At 64.0% G+C, this 13,928-nt stretch overlaps 1 protein-coding gene across 1 annotated transcript; it reads right to left on the reverse strand.

The window, feature by feature from the left end:
• Positions 1-6,196: 6,196 nt before the first annotated feature.
• Positions 6,197-13,333, reverse strand: LOC128071379 (collagen alpha-1(I) chain-like; the record flags this gene model as incomplete). Its single annotated transcript, XM_052664264.1, has 5 exons — positions 6,197-6,260; positions 8,902-9,869; positions 9,990-10,201; positions 11,193-12,440; positions 12,532-13,333. Coding segments are annotated over 5 exons (3,294 nt in total), but the record flags the coding sequence as incomplete, so codon positions are not given.
• Between the last annotated feature and the right edge of the window lie 595 nt (positions 13,334-13,928).

Below are 13,928 nucleotides of genomic sequence, written 5' to 3' on the forward strand. Positions count from 1 at the left end.
CCGGAACCGGCTCCCACCCCCATCTCCCCCACCTCACACCCCCACCCCCACCCACCCCACCCTCTCCCCGGCGACGAGGGGGGCCCGGGGAGGGATGGCTGTCTCAGCCCTGGTGCTGGGATGTCATTTGGGGAACCGCTCTAGGCCGAGATGCCAGCTTGCTGCCCTGCTGCTTGGTGTCCGTCTCCATCAGCCATGTCCCCGAAAGGCACGTGAGCTCATGGACAACAGAGAGCGCACCCAGAAAAACACCAAAGGGTCCTCCTGAACCCAACACGGCCATGGGTATGGATCCACGTAGAGGTCGTCGATCTCCCCATGGGATGCGTGAATAGGATCCACACAGACTCGATCGTGCCTCCGCTTCGATGGGCTGCCTATCCGGAGAGATCGTGTGGGTCAGCGAGCGAGCAAACACGGAAGGGAACAAAACCAAAAACCGCAGCCAAGTCGAGGGAGTGCTGAGCCCGAGGAACTCGCCGATCCCGTGGCGTCATTTGCCGTACCCAGCCTTTCTCGATGGCAGAGAGAGATGTGGCGTGGATCCCCGTGTGGGTCGTTCGTGCCCGGAACCACGCAACGGATAGTGATCATGTCTCATTCGAATCCTCTCTCAAAAGATAAACCAGGTCTCTTGTTCCCATGATGGAATGGTATCTTTGAATGCAAAAGGGGATGACATGTGACAGGAAAATCAAAGTGGAATCGGCATCGCCAAGAGAGCGCCCCAAAATAGAGAAGGGGAAGGCCATGGAGGAAGAGGTCTGTGTCTCAGTCTGGAAACTCGGAGCACCTCCTGGGGAACAGAGTCCTCCGGATCCTCGAGACAGTGTTCCCGACATTCGAGACCCCTATCACACACACCCTCCCCTTTCCCTACCTCACTTGTGACAGCCTATCGACCCTGGAAGAAGAGACAGTTCCTTGTTTGCATGACAGTCCATCATCATTGCTCTCGGGTCGCTTTACAACCTCACGGAGTTTCAGCTTTCTAAGCCCCCGACTCTTTCCTGGGGAACGTTCCCCCGGTTTTTATTCAAACCTGTGTCCCTGCATGGCCATATCGAAGACCCCCAAATAAAGCTTTCTTTTTCTTTCTTTCTTTCTTTTCCCTTTTTTTTTTTTTTTTGGCGCAGCCGATACCGACTCTTCACGGAAAGACAAGAAAACTAGGGGATTTTATGTGTTTAATTTCCAGGCGTATTGAAATATCATTTCCTTCGTGAAGGACATATGACATCCTTCGTTCTCATGTGTACAGAATGGGGACAAGAGGCACCTGTACGTTGCGAAAGAATAATGACCGCCCAGGCGGTAGCTCATAGCTTTCTCACAGCCCACGCAGATCACGACTGGACGTGAAAGAGAGCGGAGTCACTCGGTCGTGTTCGACTCTTTGCGACCCCACGGACTGTCGCCTACCAGGCTCCTCCATCCGTGGACAGTTCCAGGCAAGAATCCTAGAGTGGGTTGCCATTTCCTTCTGCCATTGGACGGGAGGAGAATGATTCATGTCCACTGTCATGGCAACTTTCTCAGATGATCATGCTGCTGCTGCTGCTGCTGCTGCTGCTGCTGCTGCTGCGTCGCTTCAGTCGTGTCCGAATCTGTGCGACCCCACAGACGGTAGCCCACCGGGCACCCCCGTCCCTGGGATTCTCCAGGCAAGAACACTGCAGCGGGTTGCCATGTCCTTCTCCAAGGCGTGAAAGTGAAAAGTGGAAGGGAAGTCGCTCAGTCGCGTCCAACTGTGAGCGACCCCCGTGGACTGCGGCCCACCAGGCTCCTCCCGTCCATGGGATTTTCCGGGCAAGAGGACTGCAGTGGGGCGCCATGGCCTTCTCCGAATAGTATCATACGATAAGAATAATGCTGTTCATTAGAATCACCGTGCTCGTTGTGACGTGTGCAGTATAGATGTACCTTATCCGTGAAGTCGTTTTTTTTTTTTTTTTCTCTCCCCCTTCCATCAATGCAATATCTTCCCATGCCTCCCTCCCCCAGCCGCTCTGTGATGATTGTTTTCTTTCTTTCTTTCTTTCTTTTTTTTTTTTGATGGCCATCATGGCATGTAAGTGGCATGAGAAAGTCTTTTTCTTTCTCTACCTGACTCATTCATTGGGCATCACGCCCTAAGTCACATCCATGCTCTCACCAGAGAAGAATGTGTTCGTTCCTGTGGCTCCGTGGGACATCTATGTCTACCTATCGATCGATCTCTCTCTGGATCGTGTGTCTTCTTTCCCTCTTCTTCCCTTGATGGACACTCGGGCTGTTTCCCTCTCTTGACCCGTGTGACGGATGCTGCCGTGGACGTGGGAGCGCAGATCTCTCTCTGAGGGTTAGATCCGGTGTCTCTTTTCTTTAGATGTCTCCCCAGAAGTGAGAGTGTAGGAAAGATCGATCACGTCTCGCCCACGACTCTTTTTCGAAGTCCTTCTGAGGGGATCCGGGGAATGAGCCTTTCTCTTCCGATAGACGCCGTTGGCATCCAGTGCGACCGCACACGTCTTAGGGAATACGGCGGCGACCGCGACGACAACCCAAACGCTCCCGCGAACGCGATGGTGCCCGAGGGTGTGTCCGCAGGACGACTCCCCGGTGCCAGCTTTCCACGTCGTCCACAAGCCCCCTGCGGTCGTCGGCAAGTCGTTCCCTCCACACGGAACCAGGGTTTTCGTGGGCCGGGGTTGCCCGGGTGCCAGTCGATCCCCAGATGAATGGAGCGATGCCAGACTCCTTGGGGCACAGAGCAGAGATACGTGGAATTCTTTCCACGAGACGAGTGCGATGAGAAGAGAAGAACGATGCGAAGTGGTGCCTGGGGAGCCAGAAAGAGTCGAACAGGAAAGAAAACACGTCAGACGAGAGGGGAGAAGGATTCAAAGCGAGTGGAGCACAATGGGGGAGACGGGCCCAGAAGAGGCGAGCAGATGCTGGGGGCACAGCACGCCCGGACCCGCGAGCCTGCAGGGAGCCCCGAGAGGGATGGCCGTCCACTGTCTGCAGGTCCGCGTGGGCCGATCTCCAGAGCCCGGACTGGGAAGGACTTCTTCACGGGAACGGGCATGCTCACGGTCCCCACGGGTCACGTCTCCACTGGGCTCTCCGCACTGTAGGGAGAGCTTCCCACCCTTCCGATGGCACGGTGAGCTGCGGTTTCTCGATCTCATCGACCGCAGAGTCAGCGAGCTTCCCGAGGGATAGGACGAGGTATTGGCCGACGGCATCCCACCCTAGACCCCGTATTGCTTTCCAATCACGGGATGTCTTTGACTTCTGTGGGGGTGTGCTGTGTCTTCACTGCTGTGCGAGCCGTTCTCTCTCCGTGGAGGAGGGGGCCGCTCTGCGCCTGTGTGTCTGGGCTTCTCGTGGCTGTGGTTCCTCTTGGGGAGCGTGGGCACTGGGGCACGTGGGCTTCGGTGGCTGCTGGGTGTGGGCTCAGCGCTCGCAGTGGCCAGGATCGAGAGCACAGATTCCATCGGCGAGGCCTATGGGCTTCGTGGCTCTGTAGCACGTGGGATCTTCCCGGGCCGGGGATGAAACCCGTGTTTCCTGCGTGGGCACGGGACGGTTTCCTACGGAGCCGCCGGGGAAGCCCCAGTCCCAAACTCGAGATGGATATCCTGACGTCCCCCGCTTGGGATGGGAGAGTTTCTGAACGATCAGGCCCGGAAAAGGGATCGCATCGTGACGGGTTGACCTTCGTTTCTCACAAACCGGCAGGCACCCTTGCTGCTTCTTGAAGTGTCCTAGAGAAGAAGACATCGGATTCCACATGAGATCAGCTTCTTTGACTAGCGATGGCACAACGGCCACGACAAGGGGGATGGATACACACAACAGTTGGTTTCTTTTGGACGATGAGCCCCCCTCTGTGTGTGTGTGTGTGTGTGTGTGTGTGAGAGAGAGAGAGAGAGAGAGAGAGAGAGAGAGAGAGAGAGAGAGAGAGAGATGCCTTCGTGGTTCTAAAGCAAGAAGCACTGAGGAGTGAAGACATTCTTGAACTCACATAGTTTCCTTCATTTCAGTCGTGATGGTCCAGTGATTTTGGAGGACGACATGGAATGTTTCAGGGTAGATGCTTTTCGAAGGCTGTGAGGGGACCTCCCTGGCTGGTGGTCCAGTGGTGAAGGATCCACCTGCCGATGAGGCGGGGGGACGGGGTGTTTTCCACCGAACCCCTGATCCGGGACGATGCCACAGGGCTCCGGGCAGGTTCGACACAAACCTACAGAACGGACGGTGCCAGGCGTGAAGGCGAGGGCACACGGCCCGGGGACTCTGGACGAGGATGACTGACGCGGACGGACACTGCCGTCTCCGTCTCCGTGGAGGTGGGTTGTGGCCAGCCAGCACGCTCCTCTGGGGCAGGCTGTTCCTAGGACCGTTGGGGAGCGTGCGCGTGCATGGGAGGAGCAGGGGAGCTGAGGGAACTCTCTATCCTCTCTGCTCCACGGGGCCCCCGGAACCCTCATCGGCTCAAAGAGAGGATTCGTCCCCGTGGAAAGACAGACCCGCACGCGAGTGAACCTCATTTCTGCTTCCCTTGGCTTCCGAAAGCGTGACGGTCAGGTTCATGCAACTCTCTGGATGTCTGTTCTTCCCGAGATCCCGGCCTACTCGCTGGAAGGACACGAGGAGCCGGATGAGATCTCCCTCTGCACGGCGGCGGCTCCAGCGTGCGCACGTTTCGGTGGCTACGGCTTGTGGACATCGCACCGAGAGCCGAAGCCCCGGTGTGACAGACGCCTGTTTCCACGATGGGTGAACGGTTCTCAGTGCGGGAAGCCCAATTCTTGCCCCTGCCTGTTCGATCTGCAGGGCCTCTGCAGAGAACAAACGTGCCCCATCTCATGACCGATCCCCTTTTCGGAGCCAGCCCGGTGCGTCCTCTGTTTCCCGGGCCACAGGCACACACTGGCACTGGGGAGTTGTGTCGTTGTTCCTCCTCCTCCTCCTCCTCCTCCCCCTCCCTGCCCCCACCCTTCCCCCCGCACGCAGGCTCCCCCACACCCCCGCCTGGCCCCGGCCCGTCCGGGTCTCCCCCACCCGCAGAAAAGGCCAGGAAACACATGGTCCCAGGACGACGCAGTCGAGAGACAGCGGCGGTCCCCTGGGATGCGGGGAGGAGACGCCTGAGCGTACCTGGGCCGACACCGCCACCGTGTGGGGCGAGAGGCCGGTGCGAGGAGAGCTCACGGGTTCCGAGGAGGAGGAAGAGGAGCAGGGGGGAGAGAGGGAGGCGGGGGTGGAGGGGAGGGCCGGGCTGAAGCTGTCTCAGGGCGAGGACGCGGAAGACAACGTTCCCCTTCAGAAGGGCGCTCCGAAGAGAGCGTTCCGGCCGGACCTCGAGAGCACCTTCAAGCTGGGAGCGGGGTGGGGTGGGGGAGGGAGTCATCCGGACGCAGGCAAGACACCGGGCGCAGAAGGCGAGGCCGACTCTTGGCCAAAGGGAATCGGATGCTTTTCTGTCCATGGGTTCCACCCTCAGACTCTCACGGGGAATCCAGCCAGCCAGCCAGCCAGCCACCATCGTGTCGCTCCTTTTCTGTTCTCTACGTGTTTCATGGCGAGTGAGTGAGAGAGTCTTTCGATGGTTTGCTAGGATGTGGGAATGTCGTGGGACCGTGGTCCTTGTCAGCCGTGGATGAACAGAACGGCTTCAGCTTTCGGGGTGATCCTGAACTCCCACGCCGAGGCAGGCAGGCCCGTGTGTCCCTGTGTGCCGGAGGACACCGTGCTACCTACCCACAGCTTGATCTCGGACTGAACGCGAGCACCGTGGGGAGGGTGTTCGTGGGTTGGCTTCATTTCCTTTCCCGATGGCGCTCACCTGACCGTCCTGTCCACTCTTTGGATCCTTGATCTCCCCCTCCCCCTCGAGGCCTTTTCTTTCTCCTCCTCCTGCTCCCCGTCCTCCTACTCACCCTAGTTTCTCTCCCCGCCTCCCCACTCCCCGCCCCTCCACACACACACACGCGAGTCCCACTCTTCTCAAATGGACCTCTGACTGACTGCCAACGTTTTCTTTCGCCTTCTTTCCTTCCTCCCGTCCTGCTTCCTTTCCTTTTTTTTTTTTTTCTTCCCCCTTCGTGTTTTGTTCCCCCGTTCCTTTTCAGCTGTACCGACGACGGTTTCGAGTGTAGCGCGTGACACAGCGATCACCAGGATACATCTAGTGAGGGACCGTCCGTCACCACTGGGCGTCACGGCAGATGACATCCGGGGTCATGGCGTGCCCGCGACTCACGGCTTTCCTGAGGGGAAGGTGGCGCCGCGTCATCCGTCTCCCTCATTCTCTCCCCCACCCCACCCCCCGCCACCGTGTCCCCCGCTCCTTCCTCCGGCCACCCCTCACGTGTTCCGTGGTGGTATCTTAGGAGCCTGTTTCTCTTTGGTTCTGTTGTGTTCACGGTGCATCGTTTGGTAGGTGCTGCGTGGAAACGACGGCTCTGAGGTATTTCGTGGAGCATAATCCCCTCTAAAGGTCTCTCCAAGTTCCTGCAGACTGTGAGATTTCATTCCCTTCTGGTGGTTGAGTCCCATTCCTCTGTGTGTGTGTGTGTGTGTGTGTGTGTGTGTGTGTGTGTGTGTGTGTGTGTGTGTGTGAGTGAATAGACACAGGCGTAGGCACACAGACAGAGAGCTCTCTCCTTCTGTGTGTACGGATGTCTACCTAGGTATGGGGGTCGATCCCACACATACACACGTCCGTATCTTCTTTGTCCCCTCCGTGGGCACTCCGTGGAGTGGCTGGGTTGGGTCGAAGGGGGACTCTTTGGTGGAGTGTTCCGAGGGAATCGCAGGACTCTTTTCCCTAGGGATGTGGTTTCTCTCTCTGGGAGGCCCCAGGGGATGAGATGTGATCTCTCCGAGTCCGCCCACATGTTCCTCAGCGGCAGCAAAGACGCGTTCGATCGATCAGGAGCCACTGTCTTCTGATGTGTCGAACTTGCTGTCGCGATTGCGATTCCAGCTCCTGGGCCTTTCCCCTCCGAATGAGAAGGATCATTGTCCAGACAGACGCCCCGGGATGCTTCCGTGAGCCCGCCCCCACCCCCGGCAGCCCCAGCCCAGCCCAGCCCGGCCCAGCCCAGCCCTGCCGCTGATGTGTTTTCTACCTTGTGCTTCTGGGTGTCTGTCTGTTCTCCCTTTCTTTGGAAGGAAGGTGTCTGCTCGGGCCCCCTGCCTGCCTGCCCACTTCGCTCATCGGGGGTCGTTTCCCTTTGGGAGGCTGAGTTGTCTGACGCCTTGATCCGTTGTGGACAGAAAAGCCCCTTTTGCAATATGCTTGCGCTTTCCCCGTATATACCACACACACACACACACACACACACACACACACACACACACACACGGATGTGTGTTTCCGTCCGTGTGTGTCTGTGAGTATCCATATGTACATAGATACACCTATAGATACTCACACGCGCGCACGTACACATCTACACAGACACGTGGGTATCTGTGCACAGAGGCACATGGACACGGACTTCTAGGGACGTGTGTGTATACACACGCACGTTCGCATATGCGTTGACGTGTGTGCGCATCTATGCCCATGCATCTGCGTATAGGCACTCTAGACGCACCCGTGCACCTGTACGTGCGTACGTGCACGCATGTCTACTTCTACAGACCTGTGTGTATATCGACACATAGACACTCGCACGTCTGTGCGGACCTCTGTACGCGAGACGTAGACGTCTATGGATGTGTCCGTATGTGCGTATGCATGTGTGCATACACACACGCGGAGAGATGCGTCTAGGGAAGCATGCACGGACGTGTACGCATATACGTGCACCCACACCTGTGTGTCTACATCACACGTACACACACGTGTGCATCTGTATGTGTTGACACGTCCGCCTTTCTTTGTATGTATGTGTCTATGGATACCGACGTCTCTGCACATGTGAGCGTGTGTATTCGTGCCTGTGTGTATCCGTGTACGTCTGTGTATATATGCCTGTGTCTACGTGTAGACACGCAAGCATACACGCACAGTAGAGACGCCTAGGCATCCACGTGCGCACACAGACACATGCGTGTATGTGAGCATGCCCTTCGAACGTGTTTGTTGATACCCATGTGTGCGCGTATATATAGACGCGAATACGCGTGCGTATACATATGGACACGCGTCTAGGCACATGTGCATGCGTTCTCGCTCTCTCGCCCCCCTCCCCCTCCCCTCCCCTCCCCTCCCCTCCCCTCCCCTCCCCTCCCCCTCCCCCTCCCCCTCCCCTCACCCTCCCCCTCCCCCTCCCCCTCCCCCTCTCTCTGACTTTTCAGCAGCCGGAGCAGTTCTATGACTTGACTTTGCTGCCTGGTGGTTTTGTTTCATTTCCTTTCTGATCTACTTCAAAAAGTTATTGATTCATGTAACTGGCTGTTGTCCTGGAACACGGGGTTTATTTAGTGGATCCCTATTGACTCGGTCCGGTCCTCCTCAGCTCCACGCCCCCCAGCCCCACCCCCCACCCCCCACCCCCGCCCCTCCCAACCCCCACTCCTGCAGCCCTGCCACCCCAGACCTCCCGCCCGCCCTCCCGCCCGCCTGCCATTCTGGTGTTTGTGGCCAGTTCAGTTCTTTGGAAATCCATGTTCTCCTGACCTCAAGGGCACTTTCCCCACCCACCGGCGCGTGCTCGGGTGTGTGGTCTTCGGACTCTGTCGCGGTCTCTACCCAGGTTGAGTTGTGTCTTCTCTTGTTGGGGGTTCCGAGTGTGTCTCCTCCTTTTTCTTTGTTGCTCCTGGGCTTGCGTGTCTGTGTCTGCTTTCCAAAGTCCTGCTTTGTTCTCCGAGCAGCGCTCGCCTGGTTTCGCTTTGCCGGCCCCTCCCTCCCTCCCTCCCTCCCTCCCTCCCTCTCTCTCTCTTGCGGGGGAGGGGGGCCGGGGGAGTCTGCGATGCCGCTGGTGCCCCTCTCTCCGCCGAGCCCCCACCGCCCGCCGGCGTCTCCGTGGAATGTCCCCCCCAGCACCCCGGAATCGCGTGGGGGAGTGAGTCTCCTCCGTGGCAGCCTCCTGAGGAGACCCTTCCCAGCGTCTCTCCCTTCCTCTGCGGCCGGGGTCGCGTCGCGTCGCGTCGCTCGGCGGCGGAGGCTCCGGGCCGAGCTCGGGCGTCTGGGCGGCCGGCGCGGTGGCGTCCCCGGCGGCCGGCGACAGCGACACGTCCTCGGGACGTTCGAGTCGCTTGTCGGGAGCCACCTGGCGGCCGCTTGGATATTGTCCCTCCCCTCTGGAGCTTCGGCGAGGCCTTTCAGGAGGATTGTGACTCAGCCTCTGGGCCCGAGGCAGAGCTCTCAGACACCGGCGACGCTGGCGGCGACAGTCCCGGTGGCGCCGAGGCCTGGGGACAGTCCCGCTGTCGCCGGAGATTGGTTCTCTAGGTTTCCGAGGAGGGTGACCGTCGCGGCGCACCGGAGCCGGCTTGCGGGGCGGCCTGACCGGGTCGACCAGCATCTCCCCGTGCCCCCGTGCCCCTGCGGCCGCGGAGACGGACCGCCCGGACCCTGCCTGGGCCGGGCCGCCGCGGTGGGCGGGGAGAGGGTCTTCCCTGCCCGGAGCGCCTGGACTCGGGCTCGGCGGTCCGGACTCCTCCTGGGCCGCCCTCAGGAGCGTGTGCTTCGCCCTCGGCCCCGCTCCGGAGGTGGGGACCGGCCCAGACGGTGGCTTGGAGGTCGCCGGAGGGCGCGCCTGGGTCCGGGCCCTCGGGTCCCTTCTGCCCGGGGTGTTTTCCGCGTCGCACTCCGGAGGCGGGGACCCGAGGGTTGACCGGGGGAGGCGCGTGTGCGGTCCCCCCCGTGGGGTCCGGTCGCCCGAGGCGTCTCCCGGCACACGTGCTTTTTCTCTGTCAAAGTCCTGACGGGTCCGGAGACGTGGATGGACCGGACCCTGCTTCCGCGGGTGGCCGGGGAGGGCGCGCTCGACCCTTCAGCGTGCCCTCGTGGGTCTCGGTCGTCGGACGCGACTTTGGCTCACCCCTCTCCGACTCTCTGAATCCCAGTCGGGAGGTGGGGACCGGCTCGGGCCGTCCTGGATGCCCCGTCTGGGACGGTCTGGGCCCCGGGCGCGGTCCCTGGTCGGGGCCCGCTCGTCTCGTGGGAAGCGCCTCGCTGACGGTTCTGTCTTCTGTTTTCCTTTGGCACATCGAAGCCAAATCCCCGTTCGGAGACTCGGACGGACCGGTACCCCTACCCGGGTGGACGGAGCGGGGAGGGCGTCCTCGGCCAGCTCCCCTCCCCCCCCCCCCCCACCTTGGTGTCCGCGGCCCCGCTTTGGCCACCACGCGCCCCCTCCCCCCTCCCGGTCGACCAGATGACCCCCCCCGCCCCCAAGAGAGCTCGGGGCCTGGTGTTTATGGGGCAGCGTTGGGGACAGGTGGCCGGGACAAGGTTCCGGGGGCCCTCTCTGCGAGTCGTAGATGGGCTCCGCTGTCGGCTGGTGTCATTTCGTCGCCCTTAATAGGCCTTTTTTGCCACCAGGTAAGTGCTGACACGGTCTCCTTTGGTGTCTGCCACCGAGGACTGTGGGTCTCTGGACGCACGCGGGGCTCTGGGTTTCTGGGCCGCCAGCTGGTGCCCGGTTCGGCCCTTGCCGCTGGAGCCGCCCGCCTGGGCCTGTGCGCCGGCTCCTGTGTGGTGTCGTCTGGCTGACCCGACCCTTGGTGCCACCTCCGGTCTCTGGGCGACCCGAGGGTGGCGGGGCGGGGTGGCGCGGCGCGTGGGTCTTCTACCCTGGGCGTCCCTCACCCCCGCTGTGGGCACCTGGTGGCGGCTGGGACGACCCCCGCCCTGTGGGCTCCGTGCCACGTGTCAGGCGTTCTCCTCTCGGGGTCGTCGGCTGCTCTCGCCTGAGGCGAGGTGGGGGGGGGACGGAGGTTGCCGGCGAGGCTGAAAGCGGGCCCCTCTGGTGACTGTCCTCACCGTGCCTCCCCCCGCTCCACCTTGGCTCAATGGATCGATGTGGTGTGGTCGTGTTCTCCCGGGCCGAGCCTAAGCCGTGCCAGACGAGGGACGGGCGTTCCCAGTGAGCGCGTCCGCTCTTCTCGGTCTGTCCGCGGGGCCCCTCGCTTGTCTTCTCCCCCCCCACCCCCCCCCCCCCGCTGCCCATCAGGGAGGGTGAGGAGGAAGGCAGGGGTTGGGTGTGGCCTCTGGCCCTGATCTTCGGTCTCCTGTCCTTTGCCTCGGGGCGTCAGTGGGGGCCGTTGGTCTTCTGACACCGCAGATTGCTCTCGCTTCGCCTTCTCGGCGTGTGCCCGGCGAGCGGCCCTCCCTGTGGCGGGGAGGGCTGTGCCGCCGCCGCCACGCTGCGCACCCCACGCGGGTGTGTGAGCGTGCCTCGCGTGACCCTCGGTGGTGCCCCTGGAGCGCTCCAGGTCGTCCCTCAGGTGCCTGAGGCCGAGTGGTGGTGTCGTTTCCCTTAACCCGGTGTCCCCCTCGGGTCCGCGCCACGGTGGCGTGTGTGTCCCGTTGAGTGGCTCTCTTCGGGGGACGGGGGGTCGAGGCGGTAGGGAGAGGCGTGCCTGTTCCCCTCGTCGTGGAGGCCTTCCTTGGCGGATGAGGCCTCGCAGGGGGCGGGACGCGGGCTCTGCTCTGGCCCTGACCGCGCACACGCTCCTGCGCGGTGGTCCGCTTCCCTGTACCGCAGACCCCTCCCGCCCAGCTGAGGACTGGTGGCTGGTGGGAGCGCCTCCGTGGGCCCGAAGGCGACACGGTCCGGGTGAGGGACGGCGCGCCCTCGGTGAGAACGCCTTCTCTAGCGATCCGAGAGGGAGCCTTGGGGTACCGGACCCCCCAGCCGCTGCCCCTCCCGAGTGCGCAGTGGCCACCATGGCGACTGCCAGAGCACGTGGGCAGAGCAGAACTCCCCCGCCCTCCGTGGGAGGGGAGGGAGTTGGGTGCGCCGGCCCCGCGGTGGGGCCGTGTGCCGCTCGTTGCCTACCGCGGCCCGCGCCTCCCCCCTCCGAGTCGGGGGAGGGTCCCGCTGGGCCCCGCCGGGCGTCCGGCAGGTGGGGGGCCGTGTGCGTGCGGCCGGCCCCCCCGTGGTGTGAGCCCTGGGGGAAGGGGGGCCGGGTCGGGGCGCGACGCCCGGTCGGCCTCGGCTTCTCCGGCCCCGCGGCTGGTGGTGAGGGGGAGCCCGTCGCGCCCGCCCCCGCCCCCTGAGCCGCAGCTGGTGGCGGCGTGCGGTCACGGTCCGGGCCGCCTCGCTCGAGAGCGTTGTGCCCGGGGTGTCGCGCCTCGGGGTTCAGACTCAGACGGAAGACGGACCTGTCGCGGATGGATGGCGGAAGACGGGTGGACGGCTCGCCGGCCCTGGCGGCGGGGCCGGGTCGTGGGCCACGCTCCGGGGATGGCCGGGGCCGGCCGGCGCCCCGGGCGTCGCGGGACCGCCCTCGCGTGCGGGTGGCGGTGGGATCCCGCGCTGGTGTTCCTGGGGGCCCGGCCGCGTGCCCGGTCTCTTTCCTCTGGTCCCCGGACGGCGCCCGCGTCCCTGTCCCGCGGCCCCCGCCGTGCGTGCTTGCCGGCCCCTCCCCGCCGCCGCCGCCGGCCTCGCCTCTCCTCGTCCCGCGCGTGCGACCGCCCGCGTTCCAGTCCCCTGTCTGGGCCCGAGCCGGCCTCGCCTCGCCTCACGTGGGTGTCGTCCCCCGGCCTCTGCCGGGCCGGTGGCGTCCCCGGGCGGAGCAGTGCCCTCGGAGCCCTGAGCGAGGGGGGCGGGGCGGGGGGCCCCGCGCGCGTCAGGGCCGTGGGGGGGGAGGAGGGGGCGCCGGTGTGCGGCGGGAGAGTGTTCTCCCCGGGCCGGCTGCGGCTCCGGGGGTGGCGGTGGGCGTGAGCCCCGCGAGGGTGGGGGCGCCAGGCGGTCGTCCCCGGGTGGTGCCGCGGGACCGCCCCTGTGCCGGGAGGGCCTGTGGCGGTGAGATCCCGCGGTGGGCCCCGGCGGCCGACTCGCGTCCCCTCCCCCGGGTCGCTTTGGGCCGTTCCCCTCGCGGTGGCGCGCGGCCACCCCACCTCCGCCGCCGGTCGCGTGGTGTCGGCCCCGCGTGGCCGCATCCCGTCGGTGCCCCTCTCCGTCCGTCCGTCCGCCTCGGTCCCCTCGCCGTCTGCTGCTCCCCGGGGCCGTGCCCCGGTGTGCCTCGCTTCCCGGGCCCGCCGCGGCCCCGATCCGTCGCCCGTGTCGTCGTCGCCGCCGCCGCCGCCGTCGCGTGCCGGACGAGGGGGCGCCCCCCGCCCCGGTGCGCTCGCCTGAGCGCGGGACGGGGGTCCCCGGTCTTGCCCCCCCGCGGGCCGGTCGCCGCGTCCTCGCCGCCCGGCCTCCGCCGCCCCGCCCTGGGGCGGGTGGACGGACGGACGCCGAGGGCGCGCGTCGGCCGTCCGCGGTGTGGCCCCGGGCCGGGCGGGGTGGTGGAGGAGGAGGGAGAGGAGGAGGGGTGGCCCGCCGCCCTCCTCCCGCCGCACCCCACCCCCCCCCGCCCTCCCCCTCGTGCCTGCCGCGCGGTGGCGGCGGCGCGCCGCGACCCTCGCGGGCCCGAGGGCGCGTCGCGCGGTCGGGCCTCCTCGCCGCGGGCGGGGCCGGGGCTGTCGGGTCTCCCGGCCCGGCGAGCGCCCTTCCCGCCCCGCCCCCCCCGCCCCCTCCCGGCTCCCTCACCTCGCGGGGTCTCTCTCCCGGCTCGCGCCTCTGCCCCCCGCCCCCGGCACGCCCGGCTCCTCTGTCGTCGCGCTCGCTCGCTCGCGCCCCTACCTGGTTGATCCTGCCAGTAGCATATGCTTGTCTCAAAGATTAAGCCATGCATGTCTAAGTACGCACGGCCGGTACAGTGAAACTGCGAATGGCTCATTAAATCAGTTATGGTTCCTTTGGTCGCTCGCTCCTCTCCTACTTGGATAACTGTGGTAATTCTAGAGCTAATACATGCCGACGGGC

Source organism: Budorcas taxicolor, unplaced genomic scaffold (genome assembly GCF_023091745.1).
Source record: "Budorcas taxicolor isolate Tak-1 unplaced genomic scaffold, Takin1.1 scaffold4091, whole genome shotgun sequence".
Lineage (NCBI taxonomy): Eukaryota > Metazoa > Chordata > Mammalia > Artiodactyla > Bovidae > Budorcas > Budorcas taxicolor.